This window comes from Sciurus carolinensis, chromosome 14, assembly GCF_902686445.1.
Source record: "Sciurus carolinensis chromosome 14, mSciCar1.2, whole genome shotgun sequence".
NCBI lineage: Eukaryota > Metazoa > Chordata > Mammalia > Rodentia > Sciuridae > Sciurus > Sciurus carolinensis.
Window position 1 is genome coordinate 83,946,274 of NC_062226.1, and position 18,977 is coordinate 83,965,250.

At 38.4% G+C, this 18,977-nt stretch overlaps 1 protein-coding gene across 3 annotated transcripts in view; it reads right to left on the minus strand.

Moving 5' to 3' along the window:
* The window catches only part of Frmd3 (FERM domain containing 3), a 256,494-nt gene that overhangs the window by 115,637 nt on the left and 121,880 nt on the right, over positions 1 to 18,977 (minus strand). For all 3 annotated transcript variants that reach the window (XM_047525696.1, XM_047525694.1, XM_047525695.1), the window contains one exon: positions 7,705 to 7,809. In XM_047525696.1, coding sequence (XP_047381652.1) covers positions 7,705 to 7,809 — 105 coding nt within the window. The remainder of the gene's footprint in view (positions 1 to 7,704; positions 7,810 to 18,977) is intronic.

The window sequence follows — 18,977 nt, forward strand, 5'->3', positions numbered from 1 at the left end:
GGGATTCCTTCAAGTTTATTATTAAGGGATTCATCACTGTGTCACATTTGCCGTCATGCCATTTATATTTATTAACATTATCACTAAACTGTTCTAAGGTCAAATGTCACCTATTGCCAGATCAATAAGCCTGTTCAAACTCTTTAAAGCAAGGAATACAAGATCAGATACATAAGTTGATAATATGGATTAATTCAATTAAATTAAAAACCTTATGGTGTACACACTTTTTATATTCCCATTTTACAGATGAAGACCTTGAGGCATTGAAAGGTAAGGAATCTGCTAAAGTCACATAAACAACAAGTGGCAGGGATAGAATTTCTACTTTAATACCTCCCAGGTTTCCCAAACTACAAGTTCAAATTTTATCACCTCTCCCTCAAAACCTGTTCTTTCCTATAGAGTTTGTTTGGTGATTGGCCCTGAAAAGTCATGTAGAGTTCAGACACCTTGCTGGTGTGGCCATCTAGAGAGGCCCTGAAACTACATGTGGCAAGAGAAGGTCCCCAAGCCCCATCTTCCAACCACCCGCACAAATCAGACGTGAGTGAAGACATCTGGAACTCTCCAGACCAGACTGGCCACCAATTGAACACCACTGAGTTACCCTAACCAATGGCATGAAGAGCAGAAGAACCATAGCTAAACCCTACTCAAATTTCTGACCCATAAAATTATTTGTTATAATAAATGTGGGTTGTTCTAAGCCCCTAAAGTATGGGGAGACTTGTTACACAGCAAGATAACTAGAATGCAAGCTACTCATCATTACCCTCTATAGACATAACACACAATTACAACTGAACTTTGAAAGAAATATGGTGAAGCTCGAAAGAAACAAAAGTCTACTTCAAACCATCATTTCTTAACCTGTACTGTTTTAATTTCTTCAAGCTATGCATCATAGTTTCATGCTGATATTCTTCCCAGCATATCTCAAAAACTACCTTGAAACTCCCAAACCCACTGGTTTGGCTATGGAATACTCCATCAATTTTTTTTTTTTTTTTCTGAGAGAAAAACCTTATCTTCCTAATTTATTTCCTGCCCAGCTTCTTCCCACCACCAAAGAAACAAAACTTCCCTACCTTGGATATTCCTGTTTTTTCCTGACTCAAGGATAAAATGGTATTTTCCTGGCCCCACTTATTGTTATGATTGCCTCCTTATCAAACAAGATAAGGTTATCAAACAAGATAACCAGTTCATCATCCCCCCCCCCAATAAAAATTATGACTTCCTGGTTTGCTAAGTGGCTTCCAGATCATGACCATTCATCAGGTATCCTCCCTCCCCAGGAGGACATCAGATATAGACAGTACCAATTATGAGCTATTATTTTAGCTAAACACCAAGTCCTGCTGTCTGCTGAAGGAGTCTAACAATTTCCTCAAATCTGTCAATGTTAATATTTTGGGCCACGACTGAACCACTAAATGATATATCCAGTTTTAAAGATGTTATGATTCCTTATAACTTGAATGCCCAAAGTCCTCACCTACAAGGCCAAGTTACCTGTGCTTTCCCACATAGGCACGCAGGAAGTCTTGATTTTTAATCTCTCTTGATCCTTAAAACAAAAGGAAACTCATTACACAGGGGAACTCACGTCAGGAGTGGGGGAACTTGAGGCAGCAGAATAACCCTATTCTTCAGCACAGGGCTGCCCTAAATCTTAGGTACCACTCCTGTTCCTAGTTATAAGCATCTGTGAAGCAATTATCCGAGGAGCAGGAAGCAGCCTTTCAATGGCAGGAGCAGCTGGTGGGACATAATGTTGTCTGGCTTCCTGGCACCATCCCCAGAGTGAAACCTCAAATCATTGGGCTGATTTTTATTCCATTCCATGTCCTCCCCAAGGTGCCTCTAGAAAAAGCAAATTGCTCTAACACAGACAATGTCTTTTTCCATTATTAATAAAACTCACTAATAGGCTCACTACTTCTTTCTGGCTCCTAACAAGAAAAACCTCAGGGCTGTAATCATATTAGGGGGACATCAAGGTTCAACATACCCTTGCATTCATGATTTTGCAGCTCATTCTTCCATCAGAAAGCATCTTAAACCCTGTGGTGTCTGGAGGACATCTGACACGCAATGCCCTGTCACAGGGCGTTTGAGGAGCATGCCCCTAAAGGTGCGAACCTCCAAAGTAAATCCCTTTTCTTTGGTGTGAGGCAGAACCATTCTGTCAGGTAAGTCAGTGACACTGATGTTAAGTAGGTTCAGCAGTTGCTTAGAACTAAGGGAAGTTAAAAATTCAAAGTACTGGGCTGGGGATATAGCTCAGTTGGTAGAGTGCCTGCCTCGCAAGCACAAGGCCCTGGGTTCAATCCCCAGCACCGCAAAAAAAGAAAAAAAAAAAAAAAAAAATTCAAAGTACTGAGTACAATCTCTCTCCAGGCTGTAAACCTGCCACATTCAAGTCCTGGTATAACTCCTCCTCTGGTTAGGATGGAGGCTGGGGTACTCCCTCAGCTCTAAGGCACTGGGAATGGCTTCCTTAGTCACATTGGGGGAAAGTGAAGGGATGAAAGAAAAAGAGGGGAAATTCAGCAAACAGATGTCTCAAACCATAGCCATAGAAACTACAGTTATGAAATCCAGCTAATTATTTCAAAATTTCATCTTTCAATAGGAAGTTACCCAAATACCTGAGCAAAAATGGCGGAAAGAATATGCTGGATTTAAGAAATACAACTGGACTTAGACCAGATTACTACCTTTTCCTTTCTAGAATTATTTCTTCTAATACTTCTGGAAATATTGCCCCGCTTTCTCTATTAGTAAAGCCAGGAGTATTTTATTCACCTGTTTTGTAATCTTAGGCAACTATGATAATATGAATTCCTCAGAAGATGAATGCGGTGGAAACTCAAGGAGATTTTTATGAGCTGGTATTTAACCTATCCCTCCATCAAACAAAATAATAATAATGGAAAATTTGGGCCCCTGCCATTAACGTAGCAAAAAATAGTCATCATTTACTGATTCAGTCTTCATCACTTTCAGAGCATGTGGGGCAAGAGACATCTTGTCAAACATATGGTGTTCCAAATGTAATAATGCTAAATATTTAATATTCCACAATAATTGGCTGTCAATTGAGTTGAGAAAGAGTCACAGGCAAACCACCAGACCCACAACAGAGGTAAGTTCCACTTCAATTTCTCTAGCTTGGTTTTCTTTCTTGACTAACTTCTATACAAATAATTTATCAGTTTTATTTGCAATTATGGAAGAAGTACAAGAGTTGGTTTAAAAAAAAAATGTTGGTAAACTAGTCTTTGCTTATGACTTCCATACCAGCATGTCTTTATGCCTTTGGGTGCATTGCATTTCCAATTTTTCAAAGTTCACTTTCTGTGTTTTTGTCTCCAAAGATCATGATAGTGCTCCCTGCCTTTAAAAGAAATTGTTATAAACAAGATAGGTCTGTGGGTGCTAATCATGAATGTATTTCCTCACCTAGACCTAACCAATGCATCATAACTGTAAGAATAAAAATAGCAACGATTAATAATGAAAATAACACATATAATGTAGTTAATATATAACATGTATTAAGCACTTATATACCTTATATCTAATTCTTATGTCAGCTCCAAAAGGAAGTATTTTATCTGTTGTATCAATCAGGACAGAGATTCAGAGAGGCTTAGTAACTTGGTAAGATCACATGACTTATTTGCCAGCAGAGATAGGACTTCTAAATCATATCTTTCTGAATCCAAAATCTAGACAAGTTTGTATAGCAACTGCCCTGCAGAAGCTATGCCTACATTATATCTTCAAAATCAAAGGACTATCACAGCTGTATGGTACAGAGAAAAATTAGAAGTTCTCAGGTACCCCTCCAAGCAATTTAGTAGCTACAGTAGATAAGATCGTTTTGTTTGGGGGTGTCTCCAATTTTTTTTTCCTCTTATTTACTACCCAAATGTGAACCTTAAAATTTAAACTAAGTTGAAACACAAAGAACAATAAAGCACATCAACCTAAAGACTTCTTTTTTTCTATCCTTAAAAAAAATTTTAGGCATATAAAAATTGGCAAAAACAGTAGAATATAACTTTCACTCATTCTTCCCTAATGTTAGCATCTTGTATAGCTGCAGTACAATTACAAAAATAAGAAATCAACAACTAGCACAATAATATTAACTGAACTATAGACATTCTGGAGTTCACAGTTTCTCACTGCTATACTTTTCTCTGTTCCAGAACCTACTCCCCAAAGTCCCATGTTGCTTTTTTCTTGAAGTGTCTCTCCAAACTAAAGCAGTTCCCAGTCTTTTCTTGTCTTTTGCCACCTTAATGCTTTTAAGTGGAAAGCACTGGTAAGTTATTTTGGAGAATATCCCTCACTGTGTACTTGTCTGATGTTTTCTCCAGACTTGATGGAGGTTGTGCATTATTGGGAAGAATTCCAGAGACAGCATGCCCTTCCCAAAGCCTCAGGCTAAAGCTACGTGATGTTGGTATCTTTTTACTGGTGATGTTTACTTTGATCTCAGTTAAAGTAGTGCCTGCCAGCCTTCTCCACTGTAAATTTATTATTTTCACCTTTGTACTAGAAAAATATCTCAGGAAGGATTGGGGTGCTTTGAGACTATAAGATATCCTGTTTCTCTTCAAAATTTGTCCACTAATTTTAGGATTCATTGATGACTCTTAGCTGCAACTATTATCATTGTTCTAATGATGGTTTCTCTTTCCCTTGTTCCCTCTACATTTATTAATCAGAATTCTTCTGTAAGAAAAAGCTTACCCCATCTTCCTCTTTAATTTATTTGTTCAATTATTTGCATCAGTATGGACTCTTGGATATTTATTTTATTCTATAAGTTCTAATAACAATAGTATTGCTATTTATTTTCTCCACTCCAGTTTTTCCAATTTGTGTCACTGGCTATTGTTTAGGGTGATCTCAGTGCTTTACCTAGTACCCCGTCCTTTGTGTATGCACATGTGTGTGCACACACGCACTTCCTCACTTTCTGGTGCCACACGATATCCTGGCATCAACCCTTTCTTCAAGGAGACCTTGTTGCTGTGGTTGGAGAATGGTATTTAGGCCCCCAAATCTGGGTGTACTCATTGCTGCTCTGGTATCCTTGCTTCTAGGCCTTCTTAGTGCACATAGCTGGAAATATATGTGTGTGTGCATACTAGTCCAGGCCTACGCACACATCTATATTTGTTTACATATATATCTATGGTATATTTCTTAAAAATCATGAGCTCATATTGATATCTATGATTCCATTTCTGAAGACGTTTCTTAATATTATATCCAATATCTTCCCAATGCAAGAGTTAAAAGCTACGAAAAAAGGTTTCTAGTTATTGCCTAGGCCAAGGTCAGCAAGCTAGAGTGAACTGCTTTCTAGTGCACAGTAATGAAAAATGAAGTTTTATTGGCACAGAGCCACATCCACTAATTTAGGTATTGTCTGTAGCCACTTTCCATGAATACAGCAGGGTTGAGTAATTGCAACAGAGACTATAGGAGCAACAAAGCTGAAAATATTTCCTACGAGGGCCTTTACAAAAAAAAAGTGGGACTCTGTTTCAAACTATCATGGGAAATAGAAAGGAAAGGATGTGAGTTCAAACTTCATCCTGTTTCTCTCTTCCTTGCAGGGTTTGTGGAAGACTAGATACTGTATGTATAGACTTCCTAGAGCATTATAATTGCTTAAGTAATAGTATCTAGAATTTCTCCTATAGGTTGGAAGTTTATAATTTAGAATGGAATTTTACGCACAAAAAAATCTATTTTCAATTTGGGGGTTTTTGCGCTTTCGTTGTTGTTGTTGTTGTTTTGTTGTTTGTTTGATACCAGGGGCACTTAACCACTGAGCCACATCCCCAGCCCTCTTTATTTAGAGACAGGTTCTCACTAAGATGTTTAGGGCCTCCTTAAGTTGCTGAGACTGGCTTTGAGCTTGTGATCCTCCTGCCTCAGCCTCCTGAGCCACTGGGATTACAGGTGTGCACCACCATGCACTGCTTATTTTCAGTTTTAATTTGATGATGAATAGAGTCCACAGTCTGTCAGGCTTACAGGGATTTGAACCATGATCCTAAATTCAAATATTTTTTCTGCTGTTTACTAACTGTGAGACCTTTCAACCTGTTTTAACTCTTCATACAAGTATAATATCCTCTCAACCCACAAGCAGCTATGTCGATGAATGCCTTTATGCCATGGTCCCCAACACTGGTCAGAAGGCCAAAGCTGAGCCAGTTGCATCAAAATTAGAATAGGAATGTGTTAAAATACATGTTCCTGACCCGGCCCCAGGAATTCTGATTTAGGAGTTCTGGAAGAAGACCCACACGAAGCATTCTTAGCAAACACTCAAGGTGATCTGCTGTAAGGCCAGGTCAGGGAACCAATGTTACTTAGTAATAAATGCCACACCACAGACCCCCTCCCTGACACCATGTGAGCCCTGCCTCCTCACCCCTGTCCTATACCTTCCTCACTCAGTAAATACTTGGCCCATTTAAGGGTGATGGTAGGTTCTATAGGAATCCTCTTCCTCTGAGCCGCTTCATTGTATCCCCTCTCAGGGTCCTGTAGGACTCCAAGAGCTAAGTAACCTCCTCTGTGTTCCAGGACAAAACCTAATCTATTCCTTAAACATTTTCCTCCTTTACAAAAATACACTCTGCAAACCTTCCCTCTTCATTCTGGGTCAGTAAATAATAAACTAACAATCGGGTGGGTGGGGTTGTAGAGTGGAAAGAGGAAACAGGAAGAAAACCAGGAGCCCTGGAGAGGAAGGTTAACAAATAAAAGACAAAGGAGTCCTATCCCCTGACCCAACCCTGGCACTCCAGGAAGCCAATTCACACTTGCCCTGCTTGTAAGAATCAGAGATTTTGAGTAGACAGAGCCCCTAGCCCATAGCTGGGATGCACAGCAGGGTTGCAGGAAAAGAAAGCCCAAGGAGTTGGGGACAGAGATTCCAGGGGTCTTTTGGATGAAAGGGGCACATGCCCCAGGGAGTCTAGCACAAGTCATGCCTGCAGACACTAAAGCACACACCTGCTCCAAAAGTGAGACTCCTTGCTCACTCCTGTTCACCAACCCATGCTGGAAAGGGTAAATGTGTCCAGGAGCAGGCAGACAAGTTTAAAGTGATTTGACCTTTCATCTGTCAAAAGTTTTTTCTAAAAATTGAGGTGAAATCCACACAACATAAAACCGACCATTTTAAAATGCACGTTCCGGTGGCATTAAGTACATTCACCATGTGGTGCAAAATGTTCCAAACATTTTCATGATCCCAAAAGAAAATCCTAGCCCATTAAGCATTCACCCTCTTATCTACCAGTAGTGTTTTATTGTGAGGGGTTGGGGGATTTTTCTCTATAATCTGATTTTATGTGGCCATTGTTGATGCTGCATTGTGCAAATCAAATGGCACAGGAATATTCTTTCTTTTGTCCAGGTGGGACCAGCTTTCTGGAAAGACCTATAACATAACTTTTTCCCTTTTCCTGCTCTACCCAGACCAGTAGGACAGGGCTTAACCCTTTTGCTTACATACCGACTGGCTGAGTAGTTTCTTGTAGCCGATAATCCATGAGAACAAGGGCCCCACAGTGGCTCTGGGAGGAACCCCCACAATGCCCCACAGCCTGGGCTCCTCCCTCAGAATGGATTGAGATAGGGGTTGGCTCTTACCCTCTGCTTCTCTGGGTCCACATAGCGAATGCCAAAGTAGTCCTTCTCCAGCAAGCTGTAGTAGTTGCAGATGTGATCGATTAGAAACTGCCCTTTGGTTTCCCTCTGTAAGGGAAGCACATGTAAGTTTCAGTCACAGCTCACCTGCACATTCGAGTGCCTCGCTCACCCCAATGTGTCTATGTTTAGAAAAATGAATTCACTCCCTCCAGTTCCTGGAGCAGGGGTTTCCATACTCTATTAATCACAATTTCATTGAAAATACATTCTACAATGTGAGCTATTGCATGTGCGTGCACTCAATCACACATACACAATCAAAAGAACACTAAAAAGAGGAACCAAAGGGATATCCCACAAAACCCTGCATAGATGCAATGCACTCTAGAATGCTCTATTTCATTCTAATGTTTGCACAATGTGTTTCATTTAATTTTTCAAATGCTGTTTGTGATTCAGAACACTGACTTCATCACTCAATACCTGTGGAGACCCATAGTTTGCAAACCCTCATATAGTACATATGAGGCCCTACTATTTATTCTAATTGCTTGTTCCATCCTCACCAAGACCCTGAGGAAGGTCTTCTTACATCCGAAGAAACTAAACCACAAAGGGATTCCATGACTTGTCCAAGTCACACTTTAGAGAACAAGACAGGATCTCAGCCAGGCCAACTGGCTGCAGATTCGGAGCTCCTACCCAGACACTGTCTCCTCAGATTATGCTCAGTCTACTGCCACTCTGTAGGCAGCCGTGCAGTGAAAGGTAGTGGATACCCCAACCCCACCAGGAATGGTGGGAAACCTGCTTTTTCAAGACCTAAAGCCACCATTTCCATCCATACATCAACACAGAAAGGTACTGTGGAGATCAAGGATCCCAGGACTGGGATCTAACAACGGGCCCTTGTCACTTAGGGTAAATCCCTGGTTACTTCTATTTTGGTTTAGATGTTTGTGGCAGATGATTTCTAAATTGGCTAAATTATCTTTCCTTCCAAAATTCTTAAAGACATACCAGTCAAATCTGATTAAGATTACATTGCAACAAAATCCTCTGAATAGCAAAGACCCATCCAAACCCCCATCAGAATATCTGATAAGATTAATTCATGCTTCAATCAAAGTTGCTGACAGACCCATGGAATGTTTTAGGGATGGAATGTGACCCATCAAAAGAAATTAAGAAACTAGATAGATTAAGTGAGCCACTCCTCTAATCTATTAAAAATCATTTTAGAAGATTAGTTTGGTCTATGCAACATGGTGATATTTTCATTAAAAACTACAGTCATCAGCTCAGGGATGGGGTGGAAAAGTCACTTCCCGGCCATGGATGCACTGCACTGGATGAAGCACCAGGTTTACAAGCACAGTTGTAATATGAAGTCTTTGTTTTCCTGACATTTTTTTTGTGGGGGAGGGACTGGGGATTGAACCCAGAGGCACTTAACCACACAGCCATCCCCAGCCCTATAGGTTATTTAGAGACAGGGTCTCTCTAAGTTGCTTAGGACCTTGCTAAGTTACTGAGGCTGACTTTGAACTTGCAATCCTCGTGCCTCAGTCTTCCAAGTCACTGGGATTACAGGCGTGTGCCACTGTGCCCTGCCTGACATCAACTTCAAGTTTAATTTTGCCTGAGTTGAAAGGCCATTTGGCCTTTCTAAGAAAAATCATCTGATGTAAGTCAAAAGAGACAAAACATCGAAATTGAATTTGGTTTTAAATTTTTGTAATTATTTTGTTATGCCAGGAGACTCAAATGACAACCTCTGCTTGATGACAGCTGAATACAATGCCCGGAATATATATATTTAGTTCCTCTTACATATATCCTCTGTAACCCACCCATCTTAAAGAAATTGAGCATTATCCACTCACTGAACATAACATGTGATTTCCTCATTTTATGATTGGATTGCAAAGCTCACTGCATTCAGGTTTACTATGAGGAACTACTCCCTACCATATGCAGGATATACAAGATATGTGAGTGAAGGCAGTATGTTGCAAAAAAATGAATGGAACAGACCTTGACTGGGTATACAGATACTGCAGTCATTTTGTCCTGAGGAAGATGTCCAAAGCACAATACAGTTTTTTGCTAATGATTAAACACAGTGACCAATATACCCTCAGCAATATGTCCTTAAGAATACTCAAGACTCTTGAGATAAGAAAGATACAACTACAATGTAGTAACTGTAGTACATAAGTGTAGCTGAAATAGGGGTCAATACCTTCCACAAAAGCAGGTCAGGTCAATTCTCATGTGCTATGGTTCAGAGATTGTTTGTCCAATATTGTGGTTCATGCACTGGGAGACTAGTCCCCAATATAGCTGTATTGAGGTGGTAGGGACTTCAAGAGATGATTAGATCATGGGGCATCACCCTTGGAAAGAATTAATATAGTTCTTGCAGAACCTGGCTAATTCTTACAAGAGTAGGTTGTTTTAAGAGTGACCTTGGCTCCTCCCCAATCCCAAGCTTCCTTGTTCACATGCATAACCCTTCTGCCTGGGACCAGTTCCCTTTCCAATTCTCAGCGCATGTTGTGGCAGCCAGATGTGTAGCACTATGCTCTTTATACTTTACAACCACCAGAATCACAAGCAGAATAAACCTATTTTACTTTACATGTAGTCCAATGTCAGGTATTCTGTTATAATGACACAAAATGGATTGACAACCCACCATATAGATTCTAGCCTCTGCTACTCAAAATATGACTGAAAGACCAACAAACTCAAACAGCAGCAGCTTCAGCATTGCCTAGGAGGAAGGTTGTTGGAAACAGACTCTCAGGCACAGTTCAGACCTACTGAACCCGATCTGCATCTTGACAATATCCCTAGGCTATTTGTGTGCACATTAAAGTTTGAGAAGCATTGGTCAGGAATTTCATGACCTGGGAAAAGTACAAAATTTTACCTGTCCACAGAGTCGATTTAAAAAAATAAGAACCCATTTCTTCCTTTTCCAAAATGATCTGTATCATACTATTTCATGCCAAGGAAGATGGTAGATAGCCCCACATTCTACTCTGTTCCACTCATGCCTAAAATCTGGATGATGTCTGTGAGCCATTAAAGTTCCTGTTGTTATCATTTTCATGCACTAAGTTCAGTTTTTGCTCTCTACAAGAGACCATGCAGGCGCAATAACAGGTGTTGGAAGGGCTTGTTAACTGGTCAGTGTGGAGGGGCAGAGCCCAGCTATCTGTCCATACATCCCACATTAGGAGAGGAACTGGGGGGCAAAGTGGGATTTTGACCCAAGAATTTCTTTTTTTTTCTTTTTTTTATTGTAAACAAATGGGATACATGTTGTTTCTCTGTTTGTACATGGCGTAAAGGCATACCATTTGTGTAATCATAAATTTACATAGGGTAATGTTGTTTGATTCATTCTGTTATTTTTTCCCTCCCCCCCACCCCTCCCACCCCTCTTTTCCCTCTATACAGTCCTTCCTTCCTCCATTCTTGCCCCCCTCCCTAACCCTAACTCTAACCCTAACACTAACCCCTCCCACCCCCCCATTATGTGTCATCATCCACTTATTAGCGATATCATTCATCCTTTGGTTTTTTGAGATTGGCTTATCTCACTTAGCATGATATTCTCCAGTTTCATCCATTTGCCTGAAAATGCCATAATTTTATCATTCTTTATGGCTGAGTAATATTCCATTGTATATATATACTACAGTTTCTTTATCCATTCATCAATTGAAGGGCATCTAGGTTGGTTCCACAGTCTGGCTATGGTGAATTGAGCAGCTATGAACATTGATGTGGCTGTATCTCTGTAGTATGCTGATTTTAAGTCTTTTGGGTATAGGCCAAGGAGTTGACCTAAGAATTTCTGAGTCTTCTGAGGGTAGAGGCATTTTCCCTGCTGCCTAAGCCTGTCTGGCACCGTGGATGTTACTAAATGAATAAATGAGGCATTGCTTTTCAGACCTGAACAACCTGGGGTCCGGGAAGAAAAGCAAATGTTTCACACAAACCCTTCAGTCTGCACAGCACTAACAGTCTCAGGCAGAACAGCAAAGTTCTCTGACTGACTATTCTTCTAACACAGAGGAATTTTTGTGCATTCCTTCAAGGTCTGTGTGGGGAAGTAGTTATCAAAGATTTCAAGTAAAAGGACTTTTTCTAAAGTCAAATTTTGTCAGTTTTCCCACAGGACAGCAACTATACTTTCAATACTGATTGAATAATATGAAAAAAAATCAAACAGCTTATATAAACTCTTTAGAGCTGTTTCATAAATTGCGTTTTATTCATCATGACAGCATTTCATGTGAAAAATGATAGGATGCTAATGTATAAGTAATAGGGTCTCCTCATACAGAGGTCAGTATAATTTGATCATCTGTGACTCAAATCCTTAAGTGATTAAATAGAGATTTTGTAATGTTGTCTGTAAAAGAAGTTGTACAGTCTCAGAAGTGCATGGAGTGGGTTGGCTGGGTGTGGTAGTACATACCTATAATCCCAGAGGCTCAGGCAACTGAGGCGGGAGAATCACAAGTTCAAAGGCAGCCTCAGCAATTTAGTGAGGACTTAAAGCAACTTAGCAAGACCCTGTCTATAAACAAAATATAAAAAGAGTTGTGGATGTGGCTCAGTGGTTAAGTGCCTCTGAGTTCAATCCCTGGTACAAAATATAAAAAATTTAAAAACTAAAAGAGAAGCGAAATGCATGGACTGGGTTGAGAGAATTTGTTCACTGGGACGTTAAAACATTAAAATGTCCTTACCATGTATAATATAGTACACAATGAATTGATATTTTATAAATACTGTACTAAAATAATGCGAACACAATCATAATATTTTAATGTTTTAAAAATTTATCAAGTAATGAGAATTAAGATGTGGCCCATGGACTAGCTGGAACATAAAGAGTTGTTACTAATCCTTCATGAGATAAGTGCAGAAACTAAGAGTAATTTAGTTTTACTGTGTTTTCTACAAGTATTGGCCCAAAACAGTTTGGGAAAACAAAATCTAGAACTGGTCTCTTACCACAGAAAGTTCGAGATGCTCTGATCTAAACTGTGACACCATTTTTGGTTTCTTTGGGGAATTTCTATACTCCAGGAGCCTGAAGGTGTGAACAGGGTTGGGAGCATTCTCCACATGAAGATCTCTGAACTCTCGGTAAGAATCCCACATTCTATCAGGGTCCTCTCTCCTAGGCTGGAAAGGACTAGTCTACTGGGTATGGCACACACTTGGCATAATTTTGGGTGTTTCAAAAAGCCAATTCTATTTTTTTACATTTACATAGGGTAATGATGTTTATTTTATTTTTCCCCTCCCCCCACCCCTCCCACCCCTCTTTTCCCTCAAAAAAAAAAAAAAGGTCAAAAAAAAAAAAAAAAAAAAAGAAAGATTTGGTTGTTATAATCTTGAAAGTTAGATAGCATGTATAGAAAGAAAATTCTTGTGGAAAATTTATTTTCTGATCAAGTTAATATAGATTATGTAGAGGGAAATGAAAGGGAGGAGGGGTATGAAAAATCATGGAATGAAACAGACATCATTACCCTATGTACATGTATGATTACATGAATGGTATGAATCTACATTATGCACAACCATAGAAATGAAAAGATGTACCCCATTTGTGTACAATGAATCAAAATGCAGCCTGTAAAAATAAAAAATAATTAAAAATTAAAAAAAATAAATAAATAAAAAAATAAAAAAAAAAAAAGCCAATTCTACCAGTACACTACAGGCTCACTGGCATGGCAAACTAGACTCCATTTAAAAAGCCTCTGTAAAAAAATAAGCACATATCTGCACAGAGAAGACCAGGAAGGTTGATTAATAAAAGGATTCAGCTTTTCTGGCACCACAACACCCAGCAGATCCTTTAGCCAGTCTGAGGACTGGATCCAAGAGGCCAGCATGTCTGTCCAGAGAAAGGCAGCTCGGTGGTCAAGGGTGCAGGGGGAAGTCTTCACTCACCTAAGAATTTCTGCCAGTTAATCAGTTAGCCTTTCTAAATTATCCTGATAATGGGGCAATTCTTAAGACAAATTCATTTTCAGAGAGTAAAGAGAGCATTTAGTTGTTCTGAATTTTTATCTCCTGGTCCGTAAATTAAATCATACCTTATTTAATGGTATTAGAGATGATGTTTGTAAAATGTCCCTTTTTGACAAATAGTGGCTGCTGAATAAGTGAAACTGCTTTGCTGCTGCCTGTAACATGTGGTATTTTCTTCTGGTTCCTGCTCTCTGAAGGCTGAAGGAGCCCAAGTCCCACCAAACACAGATGATGCTCAGCCATTGTCTCACAGGGTAGGTTTTACTTACTTATACCCCAAGAAACCTAATATCTGAAATCACAAACCAGCTGTCTTGTCATTCCACCTCTCATCCCTACCAGAGAATGAACTAGAAAACAAAACAAGCCCCTATATTCAAGTCTGGTTTCCACCACTCACTAGCTGAATGGACTTAAGTCATGAAATCTCTCTGAGACTTAGTTTCCTCTTCCATAAGTGCGTAATAATGATGAAAGCTTCCAGATCTCTCCCCAAAGGGTTATTTTCAGGTTCTTTTGCATATTTATTAAAGGTCTATTGTGCACCAGGCATTGTAATAGCAATTAGAGATAAACAGTGAGTGAAACAGCAATTTATAAACTCACAGACCTAAAACTCCTGTGATTTGTAAAAAGTGAAAGCATTTTGTAAATTACAAAGCACTATACCAATGTAAGATGTCATTCTTGATATGAAGAATAATCTTAATTTTAAAACTCTGTCTCCAATTTTATAAATCCTTTTAGATACAAAGAGTTGAACAGAATGGTATTCACCTCCCAGAACTGGACTCTGTGAGGGAAAAAGTGAACAAGGAACTCAGTTCTTTGCCTGACTCCTCTTACAACCAATTGCTGATGGTGCATTTATTTATTTTTATTTTATTTTATTTTTTATTTAGCTTTTAATTTTTTATAGACTGCATTTTGATTCATTGTACACAAATGGGGTACATCATTTCATTTCTATGGTTGTACACAATGTAGATTCATCCCATTCATGTAATCATACATGTATATAAGGTAATGATGTCTGTCTCATTCCACCATTTTTCATATACTCCCCTCTCTCTCATTTCCTTCTACATATTCTAAAGTTCCTCCATTCTTCTCTCATTACCCACCCCCTAGCCCCATTATATATCATTCTCCACTTATCAGGGAAAACATTTGACCTTCGGTTTTTGGGCTTGGCTTATTTCACTTAGCATGATATTCTCCAATTCCATCCATTTATTTGCAAATACCATAATATTATTCTTCTTTGCATTTATTTGTTTAACATGTTTATTTTATTTGTTCCAATTAGTTGTACGTGACAGTAGAATTCATTTATACATTTTGATAGGTCATGCATAAGTGGAGTGTAATCTCTCATTTTTCTGATTATACATATTGCAGACTGATGATGCATTTATTTCACTCCCTGGTTCAGCAGTAAAGTTAAAACAACAATAAATTTGTGCCTAAAGAAATCAATTGCCTACATCAGTAATGGTCTGTCTTCAATGAAAAATATGGCAGATATCTGTCCCCTATTCCAAAAACTCTAGGCCAAAACATTTTGCTACCTTTTAGATAGTGGTTACGTGTATGGGGGGCAGTGGGGTACCAACTCAAAAACACCTAAAAAATACCTAAAGTATTGCTATAAACCAAAGTTTAGAAGTTGAATAGTTATCTTCAGAATTGATATGAACATAATAACTACTATTTAAATACTTGCTGTATACCAAGAACTGTGCTACATACTTTTTATTTAATCTTCTGACAACTCACTGAGATAATTAATATTTCTTCCTATGTCAGAGACAAAGAAAATGGACTCAGAAATATTAGGTTTGTTTATAGGATGTCAAACCTGCATCTAATACGAATGCCAAAGTTGTTCTAGGAACTCAGCTTGCCTATATATGCCTCCATTCTCTATGTGAAGCGAGAAGACGAAGATGATATGAAGTTTAAGGGCAATGCCAAATTTTCCAATTACTAGAATTTGGAAACTGGCAGAAAGGAACAGTGGGTTATCTACCACAGATGGGACCTGGGAAAGGCCTCATAAAATACAAAGCACAATATAATAGATGTCTCTGCTTGACTGCCCAGTATCATATGCCCCTTTATCTTTCCTAATGGAATCCCAATTTTGTTCAAGTATGTACATGCATATATGTATGTGCACATGTACACCCATGAGTCTCAAGGAACTATGACCCACCCCTGTCTCCAGGTAAGGGTAATCCCACCGCTCTTATCTGATTGGTTTAGAAATGGACACATGACCCAGTTGAGGCCAATGAGACACAAGCAACAATTTACTGGGGTTTTCTGGAAAGATCCCTGCTTACTCTTCAGAAAGAACTTGTTGAGAAGAGACTTTCTCTTCCCTCTGGATACAGACAGAAGCAGGAGGCCCAGAACTGCTTCAGCCATCTTGGAACCAAATTGAGGATGGAGTCTAAATATTCACAGTGAAATGGAACCTGTGTCTCCAAATTGTCAAACCGACCTGGGAAGTTTCTAGAATTTCTAGAGATATTCATGAAATTCCTTATCACTTCAACTAGTACAAATTGACTTTTCCACTTGTTGCACCCAAAGTTTTCACTTAGAAGAGAAGGTAAGCCAATCTCTCAGGCCAAATAGGAGAATTCAGAGAGCAATAGAGGTAGTGTGAATTGGTCACCAATTGATCAGTGAGCCAAATTGTTGAGTTCATCTACTAACATGTTTTGTCAGTCAACATAGTGTTTTGGTGTTCTTAACTTGGATGACTGCACGTAAAATCTGGATTTTGGCTGTTGTTGAAAAGTTGAAGAGTCTGGAAGCTGAACCATAATGGTCTGCCGGAGCTGAGCTTTGGCTGCTCCTTTCCTGGGGACTGAACATTGTTGTCTACTATGTTTCCATCCCTCCTATTGTCTTCCATTTCTTCCATTTCCCTAATTTCCCTGGTCCCTGGAGTATTTAAGCTTATAATCCTAAACTGAGGCAACATAGAGGTCTCAGAAAGGATTCCTTTGAAAGGATTTTCTTTGAAAGTATTAACCTCTGAATAATTTAAAGTTTTTCTAATGCTAATCCTTTCTACAATTTCAACATATTTTTTTTAAATCATACTGAGGCTAATGCTCAAATAGGCTAGTTAATTTATCCAAGGTCAATGTAGCTAGAAAGTGGTAAAGTCAATATCTAAACCCAGAACTACTTGATATGGTTGCTGTAGCCACATTTTTAAATGGTTAAAAAGAAATTCCTCAACTTCAGAAATAACAGCTATAAAAAAATAGAAAACATAAAATAAAAACCTATAGTTAGCTTCATACTTAATGGTGAAACAAGATGCTTTCCCCTTAAAATTGGGAACAAGGCAAGGATGCCCCCCTCACAACTTCTTTTCAATATCATACCAGAAGTTCTAGCTAATGCAATAAGACAAAAAAGGACATAAAACATGTATGAATGGAAAGAAAGAAAGAAAATTGTCTTTTCTTGCAGATGACATGATTGTCTATATGGAAAATCCCAAAGAATCTACCAAAAACAAACGAAACAAAACACTCCTTGAACTAATAAGTGATGAAGCAAGGATGCAAGAAAAAAGACTAATACACAAATGGGAATTTATTTCCTACACACCAGCAGTGAACAATTGCAAATTAAAATAAAAAAACAAAAGACCATTACGTTAACTCCCAAAACAAAAAATAAATAAATACCAGGTATAAACACAACAAAATATGTACAAAATCTAGGTAAGGAAAACTCCGAAACTCCAATGAGAGAAATAAAAGAGACTCTAAATAAATGAAGAAACATTCCTTTATTCATGAACAGGATAGAAAGACTCAATATTGTTAAAACATCAGTTCTTCCCAACAATCTGTAGAGTCGATGTGAACTCAATCAAATTCAAATTTCCAATGGGATATTGATAACTCAATGTTTTTGTGGAAAAGCAAAAGTTTCAGAAGTGCCAATATAATATTGATGAAAAACAAAGCAAGAAGACTGATACTACTCAATTTCAAAAATTACAATAATGTTATAGTGACCAAGACAATACAGTATAAAGAAAAGGATTCATAATAAGATCAGTGGAACAGAATAGAGAGTGCAGAAATAGACCTACACAAATATAGTCCACTGATTTTTGTCAAAGAAGTAAAGACAACTTAATGGAAAAAGGACAACATTTTTTAAAAATGGTCTAGAAAAACTGGACAACAATATGCAAAAAAAATCAAGTCTAGACACAGTTCTTACACTTTTAATAAAACTCAACTCAAGCTAGATCACAGACAAATGTAAAATATAAAATTATAAAAGTTTAGGAAGATAACAGGGCAAAAATCTGCATGACCTGGGGTTTTGTGGTTACTTTTTTGATATAACACCAAAACCACTACCCATAAGTTAAACTTCTTAAAAACTTCAAACTTCTTTATGGCCAGGTGAAAAGGCACATACCTGTAATTTCAACTACTCAAGATACTGAAGTAGCAGGATTATAACTTTGAGGCCAGTCTTGGCAACTATATGAGATTCTGTCTCAAAACTTAAAATTCAATAAAGGGCTGGCAATGTAGCTTAGTGGTGGAGCATCACTGGGTTTAATCCCCAGTATCAAATTAAAATAAATAAATAAAACTTTTGCTACATGAAATAAACTGCTAAGAGAATGAAATGATCAGTCACGGACTTACATATTGTGTATTAGATATTTACAAAATACATATTAGACAAAGGACTTGTGTTCAAAATATACAAAGAACTCTTGTAGGGTGTGGTGGCACACAACTGTAATCACATTGACTCAGGAGGCTAAGGCAGGAGAATGGCAAATTCAAGGCCAGCCTCAGCAACTTAGCAATGCCCTGTCTCAAAATAAAAAATAAAAAGGACTAGGTTAAGCATGCCTGGGTTCATTCCCTGGTACCCCCCCCAAAAAAAAGGTGTATATGTATAATATACACATACATATATTATACATATGTACATGAATAGTATACATATACACACATACATATATACAGACACACATACTCTTAAAGGAACTCTTAAAATTCCAATCAGAAAGCAAACACCCTAATTTTCAAAAAGTGGGCAAAAAGATTCGATCAGGCATCTCACCAACAAAGATATACAAATGGCAAATAAACATATGAAATGATGCTCGAGTCATATGGCATGAGAGAATT